General features: G+C 41.8%; 1 protein-coding gene across 5 annotated transcripts in view; it reads right to left on the bottom strand.

Annotated features, from left to right (window-relative positions):
* The window catches only part of FAM13C (family with sequence similarity 13 member C), a 360,167-nt gene that overhangs the window by 6,445 nt on the left and 328,968 nt on the right, over positions 1-24,754 (bottom strand). For 4 of the 5 annotated variants that reach the window (XM_044299040.1, XM_044299043.1, XM_044299041.1 and 1 more), the window contains 4 exons: positions 18,344-18,549; positions 16,462-16,545; positions 5,434-5,529; positions 2,897-3,099 (listed from right to left, as the gene is read on the bottom strand). In XM_044299040.1, coding sequence (XP_044154975.1) covers positions 2,897-3,099; positions 5,434-5,529; positions 16,462-16,545; positions 18,344-18,549 — 589 coding nt within the window. The remainder of the gene's footprint in view (positions 1-2,896; positions 3,100-5,433; positions 5,530-16,461; positions 16,546-18,343; positions 18,550-24,754) is intronic. The other variant, XM_044299044.1, reaches the window with a different exon arrangement.

The raw sequence follows: 24,754 nt of genomic DNA, 5'->3' as shown, positions 1-24,754 counted from the left end.
AAATGATGGCACCCCTAATTTGACCATAGGGACATGTTAAACTAAGGCATGTCCTGTAATTATCACCACAGGTATCCTCAGTCAGTCTGCCTATTAAAAGGGTGAAAAGTAGTCACTGTGCTGTTTGGCATCATGGTGGGTACCACACTAAACATAGACCAAAGAAAGCTAAGGACAGAGTTGTCTCAGGAGATTAGAAAGAAAATTATAGACAAACATGTTAAAGGTAAAGGCTATAAGACCATCTCCAAACAGCTTGATGTTTCTGTTACTAGTGTTGCACATATTATTCCAAAATTTTATGGTCTATGGGACTGTGGCCAACCTTACTGGACATGGCCACAAGAGGAAAATTGATAACAAATTGAAGAGATGGATAATACGATTGATAACCAAAGAGCAGAAAACAACTTCCTAAGAGATTAGAGGTGAACTCCAAAGTCAAGGTACATCAGGGTCAGATTGCACCATACATCACTGTCTTAGCCAAAGTGGACTTAATGGAAGACGACCAAGGAGGAAACAAAACTGGAGCTTTTTGGGAGAGTCACATCAGCTCTATGTTCACAGATTCAAAAATGAAGCATACAAAAAAAAGAACATTGTACCCACTGTGGAACATGGAGGAGGCTCGGTTATATTTTGGGGCTGCTTTGCTGTATCTGGCACAGGGGTGTCTTGAATCTGTGTGGGGTACAATCAAATCTCAAGACTATCAAGGAGCAAAATGGCTGCCCGAAAAGCGGGGTCTCAGTCACAAGTCATGAGTCCTGCAACAGGATAGTGACCCAAAACACACAGTTAAAAACATCCAAGAATGACTAAGAGCAAAGCATTGTATTGTTCTGAAGTGGCCTTCTATGAGCCCTGATCTAAATCGTATTGAATATCTGTGAAAGGAGCTGAAACATGCACTCGGGAGAAGGCACCCTTCAAACCTGAGACAACTGGAGCAGTTTGCTCACGGGGAGTGGGCCAAAATACCTGTGGACAGGTGCAGTAGTCTCATTGAGATTTACAGAAATTGCTTGATTGCCTCAAAAGGTTGTGCAACAAAATATTAAGTTATGGGTACCATCATCTTTTATCCAGGTCAGTTTCATTAGTTTGTTTTATAAATTATTATGTTGAACCACAATTCAAAGTCAATGTCTGATTTTCATTAGCTAATGTCAGTAAAAAAATGTATTATTACTTTTGTCAGTTTCAAGTTATTTCAGTGACCCTTGCAGTTTTTATTTTCTTTAATGGAAGGCTACCAACAATTTTTTTCCACGCATGTAGATAGTTATAGGAGCGTGTAGACGGTTTCTGGTATTTAATTATTAATAACCCATCTTCAGGATAGGTTATCAATATCCTATCGGAGTGGGTATGACTCTCCGCACCCCCGTTGATCACCTCTGCTATTTTGCTTTGGCGCTAGGGTGAACCTGGGCCTGTGATGTTAGGTCCATTGGTCATATGGCCTTTGTGCAGCTCACCTCATTCAAGTGAATGGGATGGAGTTGCAATGCCAAACATGGACGCTATACAATGCATGGTGCTGTGCTTGGTATATTGTGAAGAGGCCACAGGGTAGTTGGACCCCACTGACGATCATATGCGGATGATATGGACGACAGATCATCAAAATTTAACTCCTGGAAAACCCCTAAAAAACTCTATCCTTGTTACCATATGCCAGTGGTGCCCAACTATTTTTCGTCTGAGGGCCGCACTAGACATGGTATAAATTTTACGGGCCAAAATCAGGTAGCTTTGCCAGAAAGAAATGCAAACACTGTGAGGGGGCACGTGTGAGCATTACTAAAATACATAATACGTAGGCCTTCAAATCTGCGTTTGGAGCCTCTGTTGCAGATTCTGTCGAAAGACCAGACAAAAAAGCCTTGTATGCAGCACTTTTGTGTCCGGGAAAGACAGGATCCCGAACCGAAACTGAACGGATCACACACATCATAGTCAGTGGACTCTGTTCACCTTCTTCCCTGTGGGGTGACAGGAGGAGGGGGGAGCAGGGTCATTAGTGGGGTGACAGGAGGAGGGGCGAGCAAAGCAGGGTCACTAGTGGGGGTGACAGGAGGAGGGGGGAGCAGGGTCACTAGTGGGGTGACGGGAGGAGGGGGAAGCAGGGTCACTAGTGGGGGTGACAGGAGGAGGGGGAGCAGGGTCATTAGTGGGGTGACAGGAGGAGGGGGAAGCAGGGTCACTAGTGGGGTGACAGGAGGAGGGAGATTAGGGTCACTAGTGGGGTGACAGGAGGAGGGAGAGCAGGGTCACTAGTGGGGTGACAGGAGGAGGGAGAGCAGGGTCACTAGTGAGGTGAACAGGAGGAGGGAAGAGCATGGTCACTGGTGGGGTGACAGGAGGAGGGGGCGTAGGATCACTGGTGGGGGGGGAGCAGGGTCACTAGTGGGGTGACAGGAGGAGGGGGGAGCAGGGTTACCGGGGGCCAGTCACATGAGTCCACGGCTACTTACCTCTCCAGTGGCTCTGTCATGTTTCCTACGGTCCTCGGGCAGTGCGCCCCGCTCTCCTTACAACAGCCACCCCTGGAGCCGGCCCCTCCTCCTTCCAGCTCCCGCCCGCTTCCCCTGCTGCAGGACCTGTATTGCTCTGGCGTGAGCTTATACCAACCAATAACAAAGCTCCCTGCTGAAAGGGGCTTTGCTATTGGTTATTTTTAGGCACAGGCAGCATCGCTGCGTTGCCTGTGCCGTTCACAGCACTTACTGCGCTGATGAATGTGGGGGAAAAGTCTAAGGCATATTGGTACGCCTTAGACTTTTTCCAGGGAGTCGCACCGGCCGCATGAAGCAGCTTCGTGGGCCGGATTTTGCCCGCAGGCCCTAGGTTGGGCATCACTGCCATATGCCAATGAAAAAACACTTACATTGATGCTTCATGAAGGTTAGACATAGACAGCGCTGGTTGACGCAAAGTTTGCTTCTCATCCAGAGGAGAGACATATGCAGGTTCTAGATCTTCATTGCAGAAAGTTAGATGCTCATCTGAAGCTAATCCAGACTGTTCAGGCAGAACAAATTCACTGGATGAATTCTGGGCGCTGTCATCATCAGAGTCCTCTTCTTCATGCTAAACAGAAAATATATGAGGTTTATCTTAGTGTGTCCTGTAGGCTATATTTCATGAGATGAAACACTGTTCCATAAAGAAGCAGCACATCACATTATCTACTACAACTTATAGTGGGCACCTTTGTGGCATTTTTTTTTTAAATGATTGCATTTTATTCATTTTGGGCTAAAAACATTTTTTCAATTGGTTTTTATTAAAAATGTTTAACAGTCCTTGTTCTACCTGTTTAAAGGGGTTGTCTCACTTCAGCAAATGGCATTTATCATGTAGAGAAAGTTAATACAAGGCACTTATTAATGTATTGTGATTGTCCATATTGCCTCCTTTTGCTGGTTTGATTAATTTTTCCATCACATTGCTCGTATCCAGGGGTTATGGCCACTATTGCAGACGAGATACGAGGTGGCCGGTATGGGAGCTGCTGCACATACGAGCCTATGCGTGCTTTCATGGTTCCGGCCATCAGAGAGTGCAAACACAGCCATTACTGGTGGATTGCAAGGCAGTCGTAACCCCGGGATATCAGCAGTGTATAATGTGATGGAAAAATGAATGAAGCCAGCAAAAGAGACAATATGGACAATCACAATACATTAGTAAGTGCCTGTATTTACTTGGTCTGCATGATGAATGCCATTGGATAAAGTGAGACAACCCTTTTAAGTTTCAGTCTACCCTCAGACTATCTAAAGACACCTGACAGGATATCTATCGATAGGTTACACGTAGGAAATAGGTCAGAAGAAAATTGAGAATTAACGTGCTTAATTAAGAAACTTGATACCTTTATTAATAAGTGGGTATGAGCAAGAGTGGTCGATATACTCAGATGCTCTGATATAAAAAAACAAAAACAAACCTCCTATTGTAGATAGGTGGTACAATAATGAATCACTATAGGAGCGGGGATAGTAGTGGGTGAGTCTATGGGAAAAAATACTCTCCCTAGACGACCCTATGGAACTATGTCCTGAAGCACAGGGATGTCCCCTGATGGTGGAGACACCCTGCCCCCGTACCTAAGCCTAGATGTGGCCCTAGTGATGCCCTACTTAGCAAAGCTGGATCGGGAAATATTAATCCAGTGAAAAAAACCAAAAAGAATAAGTCTAATATAAATGATATGAAGACACAATCCCAACGCGTTTCGGCTGCATACAGAAGCTCATCAGGAGGTGATGACAGTGTAGTAAACGTAGGGAATAAAGAAAGCAATTTTTTTTTTTAAAAGATAGTGCTTAGAAGAATGAGATGGTACTTAGCTCCTTAGCATACTTGATGGTGCTGTATATACAGATATGTACCTCTTGTCCGTATGTATGATGAACTCAGACAGAGGGGGGCCCTGTATAAAGTACAGCTGGTATGCTGGGAGGCTGGATCTTGCTTTCAATTTCATACTAAACTTGTCAGGTTGCTGCTCTGATGGATCAATGTACAGACCTTGTCTCTTAATCTCTGACAACTCATAAACACTCATTATAGCTAAATTCATATCAAACTGATAAAAATATGGCTTTGTCTGGAGTTCAGTGATACAAGGACGTACATTAAGCTATCAGAGCAGCAACCTGATGATTTCAGTGTGAAACCGAAAGCTTTGCAGATAAACTGAAACTTCACCATGTAGAGCAAAAACTGTTGAATAAAATAAAAAAATGCAAACTGAAAAAATATTTTACCCCAAAATGAGTAAAAATTCCCCCAAAATGTGTTTATAGCCTTTAAGGTACATAGTTTTTTTCGTGCAATAGGGACACAAGGTCACCTCAATTTACTTTTTACTTTGGCTCCAAGTTGTAATTATAATTTTTGGTGTAATAAGGAGACAAAAAAGCAATGAGGAGCAGAGAGCTGCTATACTTGTTAGGGTTTTAAAATATATCCAGAAAATGATTTCCCTATAATGTCTGAGACACAGATCAGAACTACAGATGTAGCAGGGTTAATACACAAACTCTTAACTCAAATTCCTTAACTAATTGCGTTATCTTGAAACAAAGGCTATTGAAAAGCAATTGAAGGTATTTGCTTAACGCATTTAGTTTAGATAACACGTTTCATAAAGCATGTGTGTTAACTCTACTACATCTGTAGTATACAGAGTGTTAGCTGAAATAATGCTAAGCCTGTGCACTGTTATACACTGACAGCTTCCGAATCTCTTAATCAAGGGACTCGGAGTATGTGTAAAAGGGAGATCAAGGTTGATTATTTTTAGGTACAAGGACCTGGAGGACGCCTGTAAAGAAAGTAATGTCACTCCAAAATGATCTACAGTATACACACACACACACAAAGAATAACATGTCTGGACAGAAAGAACCTTACAATTGTAGGAATCAAGGATGCGGTGGATAATAACTGCTTTATAATCCGATATCTGTCATAGAGCGGTTTCATTAAGCTTCTCTCCTGCTTTGTAACCTAAAATAGCAAACACACTGTCATGTAATATGCCGTATAAGAGAACACTACAGTTTTGACTTGGCTGACAAATACATTGGAACTAATTGGGTATAATACTGGATACAAATAAGCAATACATAAATGACATTTCACCAAATATGACAACACAAAGTTTAGCATCAAATAGTAGAGAGATATACTCCAACATCACATGTAAATCACCATTCCCCTGCCTGAGTCATCTAATCACATATAACTATATAATAAGGGGTTAGCATTGCTGAACATTAGGTGAGAACATTGCTGTATGTTAGCTGTTAACATTGCTGTATATTAGTTGTTATTTTCCAAAATAATAGGGAAAAATTACAGCACTCAAGGTGAACTATTAAAAATCATTATTTATTGAAAAAAATCCAATAAAAATAAATAACATCCTGACTATAGCGGAGTGAACATGCGCCTGGTGTGAGTTCCCGCCACGAGACTACCAGCAAGAGGCTACTCTCCCTCCTGGCGGTACTTTTGGAGCTTCAATGGTCCGGAAGAGGAAAGGCTCCACGGCTGGCCGCTCAACATGGTCCCGTATCTCAGCCGCAGCGGCATCCCGCATTTCTTTGCTGAAGGTGCACAGGACGGGCCACTGCTAGTCTCAGAGGCCCCTCTTTCCACTCAGGCAAACAAGCGGCGGCTGCCATCTTGTGCAACGGCCATAGAGCCTCAGGCCTCTATGTACCATCACTCAGCGCAGTCTCCTGCTGCACCAGTCCTACCTCTGATGCCACTGTAACGATCAGTGTGGGGGGGAAACTCCATACTGAACACGGGAGGGAAGGGGAACTGGGCCTAGAAACTAGGGAAAAAAACAGGTCACTTCGTAGACAACTTAGGATAGACAGTTATGGTGGCTCACTTCTAGTAGTAAAATGGCGGCGGTGCTCAGTCCGGTAAAGCTAACCCAAAGCTTCGGAGATAGTGGAGTAAATAGAATAAATGGACGGCACTCACAACAAATGGGGTCTATGGATACTATTTATTAGATAGGTTGTAAAAATAGGGTTATTAAAAATACCAGATGGTAGTAAACATGTGGTTTTATATTTATTCTTTAAAATATATGATTTTGTTAAAAGTTAGGATGTGCGCACTCCTTAAAAGGGATAGGTGAATAAATAAATAAATGAATAAGTATATGTTTATGTCCATATAAAAGAATAAGTATTAGTTTATGTCCATATAAAAGTTCATATAATCAAAGAATGTCATATAATCAAAAATATAAAAAAGTATGAAAAATATATAAAAGTCACGAAAAAAGGTAGTTCATGTGGGTCGTTGGGCGATCCAGATATTGGCCGCTCTGAATTCAGGGTAGTTGATGATCCCTTGTAGCAATCGATGGTTATAAATAGTTGTAAATATAAGTATATGTTATTAATGGCTTCTGAAAGTCTGTGCTCTCCAGGAGCTTCGACTTCTATTTAGGCCAGATCACAACCTGAAAGGCAAAGATCTCACAATGGGTACGTTACCACTCCTGTGCAGGATCTTCCTGGATCTTTCTGTGGCCGTCGGGGTGGTAGGTGGCGTCCTCCTTGCTGCGCGCGTGATTTCCACGAGTTCAGCCGCCACGATCCTCCTTCCGGTGACGTCACTTCCGGGTAGTGGTGTGATTTATCGCGGTCGGCGTGTCACCTGTTTGGATCACCGCGGTCGGCGTGCCACGTGTTCGAATGAGCGGGCTCTTTGAAAAATGGCGGGTTCTTTGTGTATTCCGCAATCCTTTAGTTCCGCAATCTTTTTAGTTGTTGTAAAGTATATTGGCCAATATAGTAGTGAATATGGGACTCATGGCTGCTCTCTCCCCATACGCGTTTCAGAGCTACCAGCTACTTCTTCAGTGGGTGTGAGTGTCCATAGTCCCTTGCCCATATATATTCTCTTATCTTGATTGATTAATTGGTTGATTGAGAGGAGGAGATTGTGAACTCCTCTTCGGGTTTTGGTAAATTGTGGACTGGATTCAGATGAATTAGTTATTAAATCGAAAAAATATGTAAAAATATAAAATATATAATATAAAGTAAAATAGGGTGTATGGATAGGGTGAATAAATAGTGGGAAATAAATTATATATAAATGAATAGATAAATAAATATATAAATATTTTAATGGGTAACATGATTGATTAGAAAAATTGTGGTTTAGGGGTAATAGATAATATAGTATTAATATTATATATCTAAATATGTATATTTATCTGTTTCTTCAATCAGTTGAGCTACTGGAAATGTGCGTACTCTATTACTAAACGTATTTTGATCTTGATAGGTGTGTGTTTTCTACTTATCGTCGGTTAGGGTGAGAGGTCACCCGGGAAGGCGGGGTCAAGGTGCTGGTAGACAGCCGGACTCTTGACTCTGCGTCGACAGGGGACATCCCACCCATGTGTTGGCAGAGGTCAAAGGTCGTTGTGATGTCTTAAAAGAGTTGAAAGTCATCCTAATGTCACAGAAAACCAAATAGTTCCATTTCAGCATTAAGGCCTTTCATTGTGCCATTGACATTGTGTCAAATTCAAAAATTCTTCTTGATTCTATCCTTGACATGTGTTCTATATGATTTCCACCTCTCCAATGTCGTTTTATTCTTTCAAAGGCCATAAAGGTCAATAATGAGGGGTCACTATTATGATGTTCTTTGAAGTGTTTCGATACTGTATGTAACTCCTATCCCTTTGTGATATTTGTCATATGCTCCAAGATTCTTGTTTTGAAAAGTCTTTTGGTCCTGCCTACGTACTGTTAAGTAGAAAACACACACCTATCAAGATCAAAATACGTTTAGTAATAGAGTACGCACATTTCCAGTAGCTCAACTGATTGAAGAAACAGATAAATATACATTTTTAGATATATAATATTAATACTATATTATCTATTACCCCTAAACCACAATTTTTCTAATCATTCATGTTACTTATTAAAATATTTATCTATTTATTTATCTATTCATTTATATATAATTTATTTCCCACTATTTATTCACCCTATCTATACACCCTATTTTACTTTATATTTTATATTATATATTTTACATATTTTTTCGATTTAATAACGAATTCATCTGAATCCAGACCACAGTTTACCAAAACCTGGAGAGGAGTTCACAATCCCCTCCTGTCAATCAACCAATTAATCAATCAAGATAAGAGAATATATATGGGCAAGGGACTATGGCCACTCACACCCACTGAAGAAGGAGCTGGTAGCTCTGAAACGCGTATGGGGAGAGAGCAGCCATAAGTCCCATATTCACTACTATATTGGCCAATATACTCTACAACAACTAAAAAGACTGCGGAACTAAAGGATTGCGGAATACACAAAGAACCTGCCAGTTTTCAAAGAGTTCCATTCGAACACGTGGCACGCCGACCGCGGTGATCCGAACACGTGACACGCCGACCGCAATAAATCACACCACTACTTGGAAGTGACGTCACCGGAAGGAGGATCGCGGCTGCTGAACTCGTGGAAATTACGCGCGCAGCAGGGAGGACGCCACCTACCACCCCAACGGCCGCAGAAAGACACAGGAAGATCCTGCACAGGAGTGGTAACGTACCCCTTGTGGGATCTTTGCCTTTCAGGTTGTGATCCGGCCTAAATACAAGTCGAAGCTCCTATGGAGAGCACAGACTTTCAGAAGCCATTAATAACTTATACTATTTATAACCATCTATTGCTACAAGGGATCATCAACTACCCTGCATTCAGAGCGGCCATTATCTGGATCGCCCAATGACCCACATGAACTACCTTTTTTCGTGACTTTTATATATTTTTCATATATGTTTTTCATATTTTTGATTATATGACATTTTTTGATTATATGAACTTTTATATGGACATAAACTAATACTTATTCTTTTATATGGACATAAACGTATACTTATTCATTTATTCACCTATCCCTTTAAGGAGTGCGCACATCCTAACTTTTAACAAAATCATATATTTTAAAGAATAAATATAAAACCACATGTTTACTACCATCTGGTACTTTTAATAACCCTATTTTTAAACCTATCTAATAAATAGTATCCATAGACCCCATTTGTTGTGAGTGCCGTCCATTTATTCTATTTACTCCACCTCCTAGACAACCCTAATCCGGGCCCTAACTATCTATCAATATGAATAAACCCTGAAGGTAGGAATATTCATATGCAGTATACCTAGGCCTAAATATCCTTATAAGGCCCTGGAAAAGGTTAGGACCAGAGACAACCCATTCCTCCCCAGATGGACGAATGGAAATCTCTGTCTCAGGCCCAGATACAAACAACAGGGACTATAACAAACACAAACAAATGCAACACTTAACTTCTGTACAGACGGACGAGCAGGAACACCAGAGACAAACTCACACCAGCTCAGCCAAACCCAAATGAAGCTATCTACCACATAAACAGAAGGGTGGGGTCAGACTATAAAGGGTAGAAGTGATGACCACTGAGCAACAGTTGAGAAAATGGAAGTGGTCATTAACCCTATCAACACTGACTCAAGAGAAATTAAGGAGGCTGTTAGAGTCCTCCACACTCAGCCGATCTCCTTGATTTCCTGACATCAGTCACCTGAGGGACCGTGACAGCCACCCTCGCAGGACGAGGTTGCATGGGATTGGAGAGAGAGTATGTGAGACAGCACCCGACTAAACAAGAAATTGAGCAATTTATTGTACGCCTGGAGACATCTTACAAACAAGAACTACACACAATCTTCAGTAATTTACAAATCATAGAGGAAAGGGTGGAAGATGTGGCCTCTCACCAGGCTGAGTTGACAGCAAGAATGGATGATCTAGAAAATAAAGGGGACACTAGAGATCAACATATCAGCCAACTATATCGTCTCCATGAGGATACCAAAAATCGTAGCAGAAGAAACATTAGGATTAGAGGCCTTCCGGAGTCTGTATCCACTGCAGATGGTGTCCACCTTACAGGACTTTTTTAGGAAAATCCTGGACAGATCTATCTCAGATGATTTAGAAATTGATAGAGCGCATAGAGCATTGGTGCCTCCTAATCCTGATGCATCCAAGCCGAGAGACGTCATTTGTCGGTTGCATTATTACTCCGTGAAGGAGGAAATTATGCGGAAAGTGCGCAACCAACCTAGTATTGAATATGCTGGTGCTTGCATTTCTTTATTGCAAGATCTGTCACACACCACTCTTATGCAAAGGAAAGCATTGCGCCCTTTGTTGGACTGCCTTAGGGATTCAATATATGTGGGGTTACACCTTTCAACTGGTGGTTCGACGTAATGGCAAGCGCTATAAGTTAAGAGATCCATCTGAATTGGCGGACTTTGTTGCGGCTCTTGGTCTACCCGAGATTTCTCTTCCAGAGTGGCACACCATTCCTCCTCTGCCTTCCCGTTTCTCGGTCTGGAAGGCGAATAGAGAATAGAGCTGGACCGCGAAGGCTGTCTACTACTATGGGGCAACCAACCTGATCACTACAAGTTCAGAAGGACACTTCTGAATCCGTGGCATTCCTTTGTCACCAATATATTGCTGACTCTTTATTAGGCATCTGTGCTTGATTGTTCAGGGGCTCTTCTAAAGTTATGTTGGAGATCCATGCGTTATCCCCCTTCTCAGATGTAAATTTTTTGCTTTACACTACATTAAGGGTAGTTGAGGGATATATGGAAGTTCTATAGAGTGAATTTGTGAAGATGTGTTCTGGTATCCGCATTTCTCACCTTTATCTACATCATAATTATTGACCAGTCCGGTTTAGACTATTATTAGTAATCTCGTGGCAGCTTCCTCATCTGCTGTTGTTAGACCGACCCCATTTAGATAACGTTCCACATTATTCGCCTCATTTCCGAGGTTTTATTTAGGGTATACCAGAGTATACTCCTTATAGTCTACTAATACACCATTTTCTAGTTTTGGTTTTATAAAGGGTTATTTTTTTTCCCTTTTCTCTCTTTCTCTCTCCCTCTTCCTTCCTCTTTCCCCTGGTGTCTCTTGTTTCACAGCTACTAGTCACAATATTTGAATATGGTCACTCCAGGTACTGTTAAGTTAGTCTCTCTAAATGTCAGGGGGTTTAATGTCCCAGAGAAGAGATCTAAGATATTATCTACTCTACAAAAAGATAAAGCTCAGATAGTATTATTGCAGGAGACGCACTTTAAAACCAACCATGTTCCTCATATCCGCTCTAAAAGCTATAATACTTGGTTTCATAGCACAAATTCAGAATCCAAATCTAAAGGTGTTTCCATCGCTTTACACAAATCCTTTCCTTGCTCTGTTATAGATTCTCGAGTGTGCCAGAAAGGCAGATATGTCTTCGTCAAGCTGACAGTCCATGGGAGAACATACACGATTGGTAATGTATATTTACCAAATTCAGGACAGGATAAGGCATTCGCTGCTATACTGTCAAAATTGGACTCCTTTATAGAGGGTGTACTCCTTCTAGGTGGGGACTTCAATATGATATTGGATCCAAGAGTTGACACTTCCTTGGGCAGGTCTCTTATACCATCCTCAACGATCTCTAGGGGATTATATATACTATTCACCGTCTCACCAATCATATAGTAGGATAGACATATTCATCATATCTGATCATACTCTTAGGCTGAGTTCACACGGGCGAGATTTCCGCGCGGGTGCAATGCGGTAGGTGAACGCATTGCAACCGCACTGAATCCGGCACCATTCATTTCAATGGGGCTGTGTACATGAGCGTTTTTTTTCACGCATTACTTCTGCAATGCTTTAAAATCGCAGCATGCTCTATATTCTGCGTTTGTAACGCAGGACAGGCCCCATAGAAGTGAATGGGGCTGCGTGAAAAACGCATTGCATCCGCAAGCAAGTGCGGGTGCGATGCGTTTTTCACTGATGGTTGCTAAGAGATGTTGTTTGTAAACCTTCAGTTTTTTTATCACGCGCGTGAAAAACGCATCAAAACGCATTGCACCCGCGCGGAAAAAAACTGAACAACTAAACGCAATTGCAGACAAAACTGACTGAACTTGCTTGCGAAATAGTGCGAGTTTCACTGAACGCACCCTGAACGCATCCTGAGCCAATCCGTCACGCCCGTGTGAACCCAGCCTAACTCTCCAACCTATAGCTAACATAGGCTCAGCTTTGTGGTCTGATCATGCACCCATATCCCTCACTCTCAAACTACCCGATCTGGTGGCTAGAGAATAGACATGGCGCCTTAATGAGGCCTTGTTGAAGGATGTTGTCTGCAGACAGGCCAGACTGAAAAAGGAAAGGGAAGCGCATATTACTACATTGTTGGCTCGCTTACGAGGGTTAGATTCTTTGCACAAACAATCTCCTACCCCAGCTCTCCTGGCTGAATTAACAGCATTAAGAAATAGTTTAAAGGAAGCTATAGATAAAAGATTTAACCTCTCTAAGGAGCATTTTCACAGTTTTTTATACAACGCTAATAAATGCGCTTGCGTGCTCGCTAAGCTATTACATCCTAGATTCACACATACTTATATCACACATACTTATATTAAAGACATTAGGGGACAGACCGTATATCATCCCTCCTATATTGCAGAAGTGTTCCGTACATATTACGACTCAACAAGACTATATGCCCCAACAAGATCTGGAAGCTCGCATAACTACTTATGTGAACGAGATGGCACTGCCCAGTGTGCCGATAGAGCAGAGCACAGAATTAGATCTACCATTCACAGAATCTGAATTACGGACAGTAGTCTTTTCACTTAAGGGAGGGAAAAAAAGTCTGGGGCCGGACGGCTTTACAGCCACATTCTTCAAGCAATTTCATGATTTACTTCTCCCCTTCCTCACTAGAGTATTTAATAGTATTTCGCCAACATGCCCCTTTCCCAAACAATCCTTAGAAGCCCACATAGTGGTATTACCCAAACCTAATAAAGACACCACTGTCTGTGGAAATTACAGACCGATATCCTTGATAAATTGCGACATCAAGATTTTCTCAAAAGTTCTGGTAATTTTCTTCCTGATGTTATTAATATGGATAAGGTAGGATTCGTACAAGGCAGAGAAGCAAGAGACAACACCATCCGCATATCTCATGCCCAGAAAAAGCAACTCCCCATGTGTCTGATGTCGGTGGACGCGGAAAAAGCATTTGACCGGGTACATTGGCAATTTATGTTGGCATCCTTGCGACAGGTTGGCTTGGGCAGGAGATACGTAGATATGGTGGCAGCTCTATACACACACCCTTCGGCACGTGTTCGGACTAATGGTATGCTGGCACACTCATTTGAGATGCATAACGGCATGCGCCAGGGGTGCTCTCTTTCCCCGCTCCTTTATGTATTATCGATGGAACACTTAGCCATGGCACTTAGGAATAACCCTGACATTAGGGGAGTTGAGGTTAGGATTCAGAACCACAAGCCCGAGCTTTATGCAGACGATCTCCTCCTTTATATGACTTCTCCCCATATCTCCATACCATCTATACTTCAGGAATTTGACAGGTTTGGTCATCTTAGTAACTTTAAGGTGAACCTCCCTAAAACAGAATTATTGAATGTCTCCCTTGCCCGAACAGAGGCTTTCGCTATCCAAAGCAATTTTTCTTTCCATTGGAAAGAACAAAGTCTGACACACATAGGCATTCAAATTCCGGCACAACTACATTTACTATTCCCCTTGAATTACTTGCCACTGCAGAGGAGGACTATGGAGGACCTACGGCTGTATAAGCTAAAAACATCTGTCATGGTTTGGTCGTATAAACACTGTTAAAATGAATATACTTCCGAGATTCCTTTATCTTTTCCAGACTATACCCATTCACGTTCTGCAGAGTTATTCTTTGACTATACAAAAGGCCCTCACCAGTTTCATATGGCATAGCAGTAGGCCTAGATTAAATAAGCGTGTTCTAACTAAGCATAATCCCTAGGAAGATTTGGCCTCCCAGATTTTCATATTTATCACAATGCAGCAGTACTATCTAGGATATTAGATTGGATGCATAAGGGTTCACAGAAGTTGTGGGTCTCCTTGGAACAATCTCTGTCGCCATTGTCTCTTAAAGCCGCACCTTGGGTCTCCTTGGGAGACAGACCATCCAGATTGGATTGGCCATATCTTGTGAGGCATGTCTTGGCAGTCTGGAATCATTGGATCTTAAGATCACAGATTTCGCACAGACCTGGGCCCAGGACCCCATTACATTGTAACCCAGCCTTTAGTCCGGGATTAGATCCCTCATCGTTCCTGATTAAAACGGTGTACAACGGTTTTCTGAGAATAAGGGATGTCTTCACAGCGGGGAAGCCGATTTCATTTGAAGAACGAATTCTGCCTTTTGTCTGGTCTCATGGTTATGGTACGCACAGTTACGTTCCTTTTTTGGAGCCATGTTCCCCGACAACGTGAATGACCCTCTTAAGGGGTTTGATAGGATGTACCTGCAAACAGGGGATGGAAGGGGTATTTGTCCGCATTGCGTAATGTTCTCCTAGACTTGTGCAGCGCGGACAAGGCCCCATTCTTTGATAAGTGGGAATATGATTTACAGATTCAATTCACGGAGATGGAGGTCCTCAAAATATGTACGTTCTCCCATGGAATTTCGTTGGCGGCACAAGCTAAAGAGAAGAATTACAAAATTCTCTCTAGATGGTACTATTGTCCAACTACATTACATCACGTTTCCTTCAGTGCCCGATTTGCGTTGGCGATGTGAGAAGGAGAAGGGCTCCCTACTACACATTTGGTGGAGGTGCCCTGTAATTCACTCCTTTTGGTATCGAGTATTACAAATATATACTAAATATTCTGGCAAGTCGATTCCAAATACTCCTCAGGTAACCCTACTCTCTCTTATACCGGGTTCTTTGGCTCAGGTTAAGGGGGTTCTACTGGCATTTTCTGTCTGCAGCGAGAATGGTAATCCCTAGACATTGGAATAGTGGGTTATGGAGCTTCGATACATTTTATGTATGGAAGAGTTGATGTGTAAAGTTTCATTATATTATATGCAATTGATGAAGTCACAGTGAAAACCAGGAACCCCCCTCCCCCCACAGATTATTTACAGCGCGACAGCACATACATCCAGATGAAGTACTGAAGACCTCCTCCAGGTCTGTCCTCTCCATCAAGACCTCCTCCAGGTCTGCCCTCTCCATCAAGACCTCCTCCAGGTCTGTCCTCTCCGGCTCTTATCAGCCATGTTAACAATTCCCTGAACAAATTTGTATGGACTTACAAATGATGAATGCAAGGCGGCAGAAGGCCAGCTGGACAGACACCGGCTGAAAATAAGATTATTCAGACATTGATATGAAACATCCATCACCGGCTCAATTTCAAACCAGGGGAGCATTTTACACCTGAGTGACAATATTTGGGTTCTGCTGAGAATATTCACCCTTTGAGGGTATGTTCACACTGTGCAGTTTTGCCATGTTTTTTGCTACGGTTCTGCAGCTATTGGCTGACTGTGTTGTAGAAATCGGTTGCTTTTATATGTTATGCAAATGGAGGCTTCGGTGCACTGAGGGGCGTGGCCAGCAGTTGAAAGCTGAGGTACAGTGATGGGCAAGGCCTCACCTCTCACATTTGAATCCCATATTTACATTTAAAAAATGTTTTTTTTCTTGGGAACGCCACAAAGCTAATATTTGAATCACCAGGATCTACCTAATCACAGACTCTTCACAATGCATTCAGTATCTTGCAGCAGCGAGGTTTATGTATAATTTAGAGGATATAATTACACAACTGGCAAGATCAATAAGTCAACTAACAAACAGGAAGACGATGAGCACTATCCCTCCTACAACATCCAACAAGACATTGTGAGAAGATTGGAACAAACAGACTGCTAAGCCATTACAGCTCTGAAACTAAGATACTTACTGGGCGTCCATGAATATTCTCAAAATACAGTAGACATTTCTGGAGACTCATTTTTTCAAGATTCATTTGCTTTTTTGTCATATCCTAGTTAAAAAAGTTATTGGTTAAGTTAGGAAGGATACTAAAAGATAAATTTCAGAGAATTTTAAAAAGGGTTGTGCAAGAATAGGGGGTTGTGCAAGCTGCCCCCCCTGCTCCTTCTCCTCCAAGCCTGCAGTGCTTGGAGGGGCTCCCTCATTGTAAACATCCTGTTTCATATCGCCGCAGCCAATCACTGGCCACGGAGGAGACATTTTCCAATTCCATCATGTGACCATTTGTCATAACGTAAGGTCAGCCAGTCACTGTTGTGGCCAGTGATTGGATGTTTTTAGTGAGGGAGCCCCGAAGAGCATTGCTGGCCTGGAGGAGAAAGAGCGGGGAGCTGGTGTCGGGAAGCAAGCAAGTAAGCTTTCCAAGTGTGCCAACCCCGCCGCCCCCCTCCCCCCATTCCTGCACAACCCCTCTAAGGTTGTAGAACAGCAAATACTCTGCTATCGATTGGCTTGTTCACACATATGTGTTTGATGTAGAACACAGCCAGGCATATCGCCCAGAATTCCTTCCTTTGATCTCACAATTTCAGTTCTGTGGTATCATTTCTCTCTCCTGTAACTAATGGAGTCCACAAGAGAGCATTTAGAGAAGACAGGTGATATCATAAGGCTATTGTTCCTGTGACTGGAGGGATACCAGACATCTCCACGGCAGAAGATGGATGTGTGAACAAGTGTTTATATTGGCTAAGACTTTAATAAAGTAACAAGAACTTTTAGCAATAGGTTTTGGTCCTGGCTAACTCTGTTCTCAAGATAGATAATTAGCTATAGTATTGACTATATTTATATTGTTACTTCTGAAGATAAGGACCACCTATTGATTATGCATCTGTGCATCTTTAAAAGAGCTTAAAAAAGTCACTGGAAAGTGGCCGTGAGGTGGTTGGTGTATTATTTCGTATTATTCTGCTGGTACAATATCATTTAAACAAGTTTACAACCGTGGAATTCCATATCCGTCCCTAGGATATGCCATTACTAAGTTATCACTGGAGGTCCAATCTCTGGGACCTCTGCCAATCCCAAGAATGATAGGGCAGCAGCCCCTCTGATAATTGCTCTGAACAGTGCACATCCTGTCCACCTGCTGTACATGTAGCAAAGGTCTGTTCATGTTAATGGGGCTGAGTTGCATGTTACTCTACAGAGTGTGACATGGACCATTACGGTGCATGGAAACTCTGTTAAGGAACAGCAGTAGTTAATTAACATAGTAGTTCCTTCATTCTGAAGACTGGGGTCGTGGCACTGATATCTAATGTTAGGTACTGGAGAAAAATGGGATTCACTAACTTTGCATAAAGCAATAGTACAGTTGAAGTTAAGAAACTTTGTAGTATATCTAATCAGAGAAAAATGCATGTTTTTTCCCTCCAGTAGCTCATTTCTCCACACCCCATCCCCATTAGGGTTTTTTTTGGGCACCATATACTCTGATCCTTTAGGGAGCTGACAGTCCGTCTGATCTCTCATTATAGACTTCTCAGAGAATGTTAGTTTAGGTAGGTAGGAAAGAGGCAATTTTCTCTGATAAGATATATTACAAAGTTTAAGATATTCGGCAGTACTAATGAATTACAGTAAGCAAAGTTTGTTAAAAAGGTTAGTCACTATTTAAATACAGAAGTTTCATACTCCCTAATCTTTTCTGGCAGGACGTCCATAGCCATGCCAGATAAAAATTATTTATTCTGTAGATCGTTAACTTTAACAAACATACAATTGTGGATGTGAAATAAAAAAATCAACAGGTCAAAACCACTATGACACAAACTACCACCTACCTTGACATTCTCAGGAAGGTTGAGCAGCTGTCTCTTCTCCTTTAGCCTCTTCCATACAGTTTCAACTGTTTCCTCTACAGATGACATTGGTGAATTGGTGATGTCATGCTGTTCCACCACAATGGATGCCACCGGCCTTTCTTCATAGGGTTTACTTAGTGTGGCTCTTGGCACATTTTGGTCTTCAGACAATTTTAGCTTTAACTCTAAAATAAAGGCATATTGTATTTTATGCAGTGTAAAATAGAATGTAATGTTATCTATTTAAGCATTAAAAGGTAATTTCCTCTTACTTTTGTAATTTTACTTACACCAAATGAAGCAATTCAAGAGAATCCACAATGAGAAATATATACGTAGATCAAAGCATCAGAAAACCTTTCGTTTTAAATCATGTTCAAAGATATATATGGGACATTAACTATTTAGCTATCTAAATATCTATCTGGATGTGCAACGGGTGCCTCACCTCAGGGCCTCTATATCGCGTCCCAGGTGTAGTAGGAAGGCCGAGTGGTGTAATGCGGCCTAAATGTCTCTTTATGTGTCACGGTGCTCCTACCTGGATACTGCTGGACCCCAGACTTTGGCTCCGAAGCAAATAATAGGGGGAATAATTGAGGGATTGGAAAGAATAACTTGAGTCCAGACCTTGAGATGAAGTTCAATGGCCGCTTTACTTTGAATAAATGTTTCTTCAAACAGTTTACAGGCTTTGTCATTAAACTGGCAGGCAAACTCAACTCTGCTCTATCCTTCTCTCATTCTGCTGTACGGACAAGCTGACTTGATAACTTGGCTTCTTCTTTATGCTGCACTTCACTTTTTAGCCGGACTTATCCTTGGCCAAGGAATAGGTTAGAATACTGGCAACTCCAACATGGAGTATCAACCAGCACAAACCAGAACTGCCCCACCTCCTTCTGGTAGCAAGCAGGACTGGCCCACTTCTGCCTAAAGGGGGAGAATGGAATGGGGAGTTCCATTCTAAGATAGCTTTGCCAGAAACGCTGCCACCTGCTGGTGAACCAGTAACATTACATGAAAATAACAGTTGCATAAAGATTAGGAATGCACAGTGTGGAGGACCTGGACAACAACACATAAGATGACATTATATTAGCCCATTAGAGATGGTAGCAGTGTGCAGTAGTGGTAACACCACCCTGGGGTGTTACAGATGTCCATGTGATTACGTGGATATTTTGAGCATGATTGAGCAGGGTTCTCTCTACTTCTGTTCATGTTTATTGTACTTGTTTATCTGCATAGATCACCTATGTTTTCTGCCAGTTAAAATAGTGACACAGATAGTGACATGTATCCCTTTTGTCTAATAGTTTTTTTTTCTGATTGCAAATTTCATTCTAACTTTTGTTCTTTTTCCTTGAAATGATTATGGGGGCAGCCATCTTGCCTGAGCTGTTGCTAACAGCATTTAAAGATATGTGTTACAGCCTCCACAAAGTACCATAGATACAATAGACTGGAGGGGACGTTCTATGGGAGAGTTTATTAGACATGTTCTGTGACCTGTGCAGAGGTCATTGTACAAGCAGTAGATACGTTTTGACCTTCACCTACTGTGAATGGTGGATCCTGTGTTATCTATATACGAAGGTGATATCTATCATTGTAATCCTTTCTGTGATGATAATGAGATAACTGCAAAAAAATGATCAGTACAGATCAAAGGTGGACCTGTTATTAGGCATAGTGGTCAGTGTGCAAACTGCAGGATTTTGAATTTCATTTGAATATAGATAGTGTTTTGGAAAATTAGAAATTGATTTAAACAATAGGTCATTTTCTGACGACACATTTTCTTTAAACCCCTGCTGCATTTACAGCGTCCCAGAATAAATGGCGCTTTAAAATAAATCATAATAATTATGTGTTCTTGCATAGCAAGAACACATAATGTTATCTCACATATATATTATTCTTATTATGTGTTCTTGCATAGCAAGACCACATACTGTTATCTCACATATATATTCTTATTCTTATTATAGCCAAATTTGCCACCCTAACTCCTCCCACAGTTTTTACACTACATAGACAAAAATTTACCAAAACGTGCAGATTGTGCCCGATCGGATTGCTATTACTTTGTGGAGCGATCCCACCCCCGGGGCCCCCGTGGCGGGCCCCGGAAGCCCCCTTTTTTCCCATAGACTTTGACAGGGTAAATTTTCAAATCGCTCCCACTCGCCAGGCTTTGAGGCTAAAGTCACCAAACTTGGGTCACTTAGTCATGGGCTCAACCCGAAAATTTTTGGCACATTTCGGGGACCCCAAAATGTAGGCGGGGCCACACAGAACCAATCAAAATCTCCCCATTGACTATAATGAGACCTTCAAATCGCTACTCCTCCCACATTTTTAGGAGTACAAATTCCAAACTTTGCAGACTTGGTCGGCACCCACCCGAGTACCTTGCTTGTGCTTTGTTACCCGATCCCACCCTCCGGGCCCCTGGGACAGGGCCCCCAAAATCCAAGTTTTTCCCATTGACTTTGACAGGGAAAATTTTCAAATCGCTCCCAGTCGCACAGATTTTAAACTAAAGTCACCAAACTTGGGTCACTTAGTCATGGGGTCAACGCGCAATTTGTTAGCACATTTCGGAGACCCGAAAATTTGGGCGGGGCCACACAGAACCAATCAAATTCTCCCCATTGACTACAATGAGACGTTCAAATTGCTACTCCTCCCACAGATTTAGGAGTATAAATACCGAACTTTGCACTCTTGGTCGGCACATACCCGAGTATCTTGCTTGTGCTTTGTTAACCGATCCCACCCTCCGGGCCCCTGGGGCGGGCCCCCGAAAACCTCTTTTTTTCTCCCATAGAGTTTTATTGGAAAAATGCAAATGTTTGTCACTCATACAGCTTCGGAGTGAAACTCACCAAACTTGGGTCACTCAGTCATGGGGTCAACCTGGAAATTTCTGTCACATTTTGGGGACATTAAAAAGTGGGCGGAGCTACAAACAACCAATCAGATTTTCCCTATTGACTTCAATAAGAAACCTTTAAATTGCTGTCATTCTCACAGTATTTAAGCCAGAATACCCAAACTAGGCACCGTAGGTCATTGGGTGACTGGATTCAAAAAATAATGAAAAAGTGGGCGGAGTCTACAACGGCCAATCAAATTTCAGCCATTTGTTTAAATGGGAAAAATTCAAACTGCCGCTGCTCTTAGACTGTTAATGGCAGGCTCCCCAAACTTGGTACAGTTGGACAATTTAGGATTAGGATTAAAATTTTGAAAAGTGGGCGGGGCCAAAAACAACCAATCAGATTTCTTTCATTGATTTCAATATGGAAAAAAAAAAATTCAGAAAATTGAAAAATGCTGCCATGATTGATGTCAGGGGCTTCAAATCGCTGAAATCAGGTGATAGATTACTTTGGATTCAAAAATTTAAAAAGTGGGCAGAGACAACAACAACAAATCAGATTTTCCCTATTGACTTCAATGAGAAACTTTTAAATTGCTGTCATTCTCACAGTATTTAAGCCAGAATACCCAAACTTGGCACCGTAGGTCATTGGGTGACTGGATTCAAAAAATAATGAAAAAGTGGGCGGAGTCTACAACGGCCAATCAAATTTCAGCCATTTGTTTAAATGGGAAAAATTCAAACTGCCGCTGCTCTTAGACTGTTAATGGCAGGTTTCCCAAACTTGGTACAGTTGGACAATTTAGGATTAGGATTAAAATTTTGAAAAGTGGGCGGGGCCAAAAACAACCAATCAGATTTCTTTCATTGATTTCAATATGGAAAAAAAAAAATTCAGAAAATTGAAAAATGCTGCCATGATTGATGTCAGGGGCTTCAAATCGCTGAGATCAGGTCATAGATTACTTTGGATTCAAAAAATTTAAAAGTGGGCGGAGCCAACAACAACAAATCAGATTTTCCCTATTAACTTTAATGAGAAACCTTTAAATTGCTGTCATTCTCACAGTATTTAAGCCAGAATACCCAAACTTGGCACCGTAGGTCATTGGGTGACTGGATTCAAAAATTTATAAAAAAGTGGGCGGAGTCTACAACGGCCAATCAAATTTCAGCCATTTGTTTAAATGGGAAAAATTCAAACTGCCGCTGCTCTTAGACTGTTAATGGCAGGTTTCCCAAACTTGGTACAGTTGGACAATTTAGGATTAGGATTAAAATTTTGAAAAGTGGGCGGGGCCAAAAACAACCAATCAGATTTCTTTCATTGATTTCAATATGGAAAAAAAAAAATTCAGAAAATTGAAAAATGCTGCCATGATTGATGTCAGGGGCTTCAAATCGCTGAGATCAGGTCATAGATTACTTTGGATTCAAAAAATTTAAAAGTGGGCGGATCCAACAACAACAAATCAGATTTTCCCTATTAACTTTAATGAGAAACCTTTAAATTGCTGTCATTCTCACAGTATTTAAGCCAGAATACCCAAACTTGGCACCGTAGGTCATTGGGTGACTGGATTCAAAAATTTATAAAAAAGTGGGCGGAGTCTACAACGGCCAATCAAATTTCAGCCATTTGTTTAAATGGGAAAAATTCAAACTGCCGCTGCTCTTAGACTGTTAATGGCAGGTTCCCCAAACTTGGTACAGTTGGACAATTTAGGATTAGGATTAAAATTTTGAAAAGTGGGCGGGGCCAAAAACAACCAATCAGATTTCTTTCATTGATTTCAATGTGGAAAAAAAAAATGCAGAAAATTGAAAAATGCTTCCATGATTGATGTCAGGGGCTTCAAATCTCTGAAATCAGGTGATAGATTAATTTGGATTCAAAAATTTAAAAAGTGGGCGGAGCCAACAACAACAAATCAGATTTTCCCTATTGACTTCAATGAGAAACCTTTAAATTGCTGTCATTCTCACAATATTTAAGTCAGAATACCCAAACTTGGCACCGTAGGTCATTGGGTGACTGGGGTCAAAAAAAAATTAAAAAGTGGGCGGGGTCTACAACGGCCAATCAAATTTCAGCCATTTGTTTAAATGGGAAAAATTCAAACTGCCGCTGCTCTTAGGCTACATTCACACGTCAGTATTTTTCTATAATCCGAATTTCGGTCCGTTTTTTGTGGATCCGTTGTTCCTGAAAATGTTTCCGTATGTCATCCGTTTTTTGCGGATCCGCAAAAAACGGAAACATGTATACATTTCAATAATCAAATAAAGTTGTTTGGATTTCTTTGAAAAAAAATTGAAAAAAAAAAAAATACTAAATTTGCTATGTGTTTCCAGGAACGGATTCCGCAAAAAACGGAAGACATACGGAATTACATCCGAATGTCTTCCGTTTTTTGCGGAACCATTGACTGCATTGTACCAGGATCCGATTTTTCAGGAACATAATAGGACATGTTTTATATTTAAACGGACATGCGGAACGGAACAACGGAAACGGACAGCACACATTGTGCTGTCCGATTTTTTCCAGGACCCATTGAAAATGAATGGGTCCTGATCTGGTCCTGATCTGTTCCGCAAAAAACGGAACAGATCAGGAAAGAAAAAACGGACGTGTGAATGGACCCTTAGACTGTTAATGGCAGGGTTCCGAAACTTGGCACAGTTGGTCACTGGAGGACTGTGCCAATGTATATCTCATTTTGGGGATGCTAAAAAGTGGGCGGAGCCACAAACAACCAATCAGATTTTCCCTATTGACTTCAATAAGAAACCTTTAAACAGCTGTCATTCTCACAGCACCCAAACTCGGCAGGGTGGGTCAGTGTGAGACAAAGGTCAAAATTTATAAAAGTGGGCGGAGTCTACACTCCACCCAGTTACTCCGCCCACTCCAGTTGTAAGCTACTGGTGGAGGCAAGAACACATCACACAATTTCCCCAGAAATTGTACCTTTTCTAGTTCTTCTTATTCTTATTATAGCCAAATTTGCCACCCTAACTCCTCCCACAGTTTTTACACTACATAGACAAAAATTTACCAAAACGTGCAGATTGTTCCCGATCGGATTGCTATTACTTTGTGGAGCGATCCCACCCCCGGGGCCCCCGTGGCGGGCCCCGGAAGCCCCCTTTTTTCCCATAGACTTTGACAGGGTACATTTTCAAATCGCTCCCACTCGCCAGGCTTTGACGCTAAAGTCACCAAACTTGGGTCACTTAGTCATGGAGTCAACCCGAAAATTTTGGGCACATTTCGGGGACCCCAAAAAGTGGGCGGGGCCACACAGAACCAATCAAAATCTCCCCATTGACTGTAATGAGACCTTCAAATTGTTACTTCTCCCACATTTTTAGGAGTACAAATTCCAAACTTTGCAGACTTGGTCGGCACCCACCCGAGTACCTTGCTTGTGCTTTGTTACCCGATCCCACCCTCCGGGCCCCTGGCACAGGGCCCCCAAAATCCAAGTTTT

This window comes from Bufo gargarizans, chromosome 6 (assembly GCF_014858855.1).
Source record: "Bufo gargarizans isolate SCDJY-AF-19 chromosome 6, ASM1485885v1, whole genome shotgun sequence".
Classification (NCBI taxonomy): Eukaryota; Metazoa; Chordata; class Amphibia; order Anura; family Bufonidae; genus Bufo; species Bufo gargarizans.
This window is presented reverse-complemented; position numbering and strand designations above follow the sequence as displayed.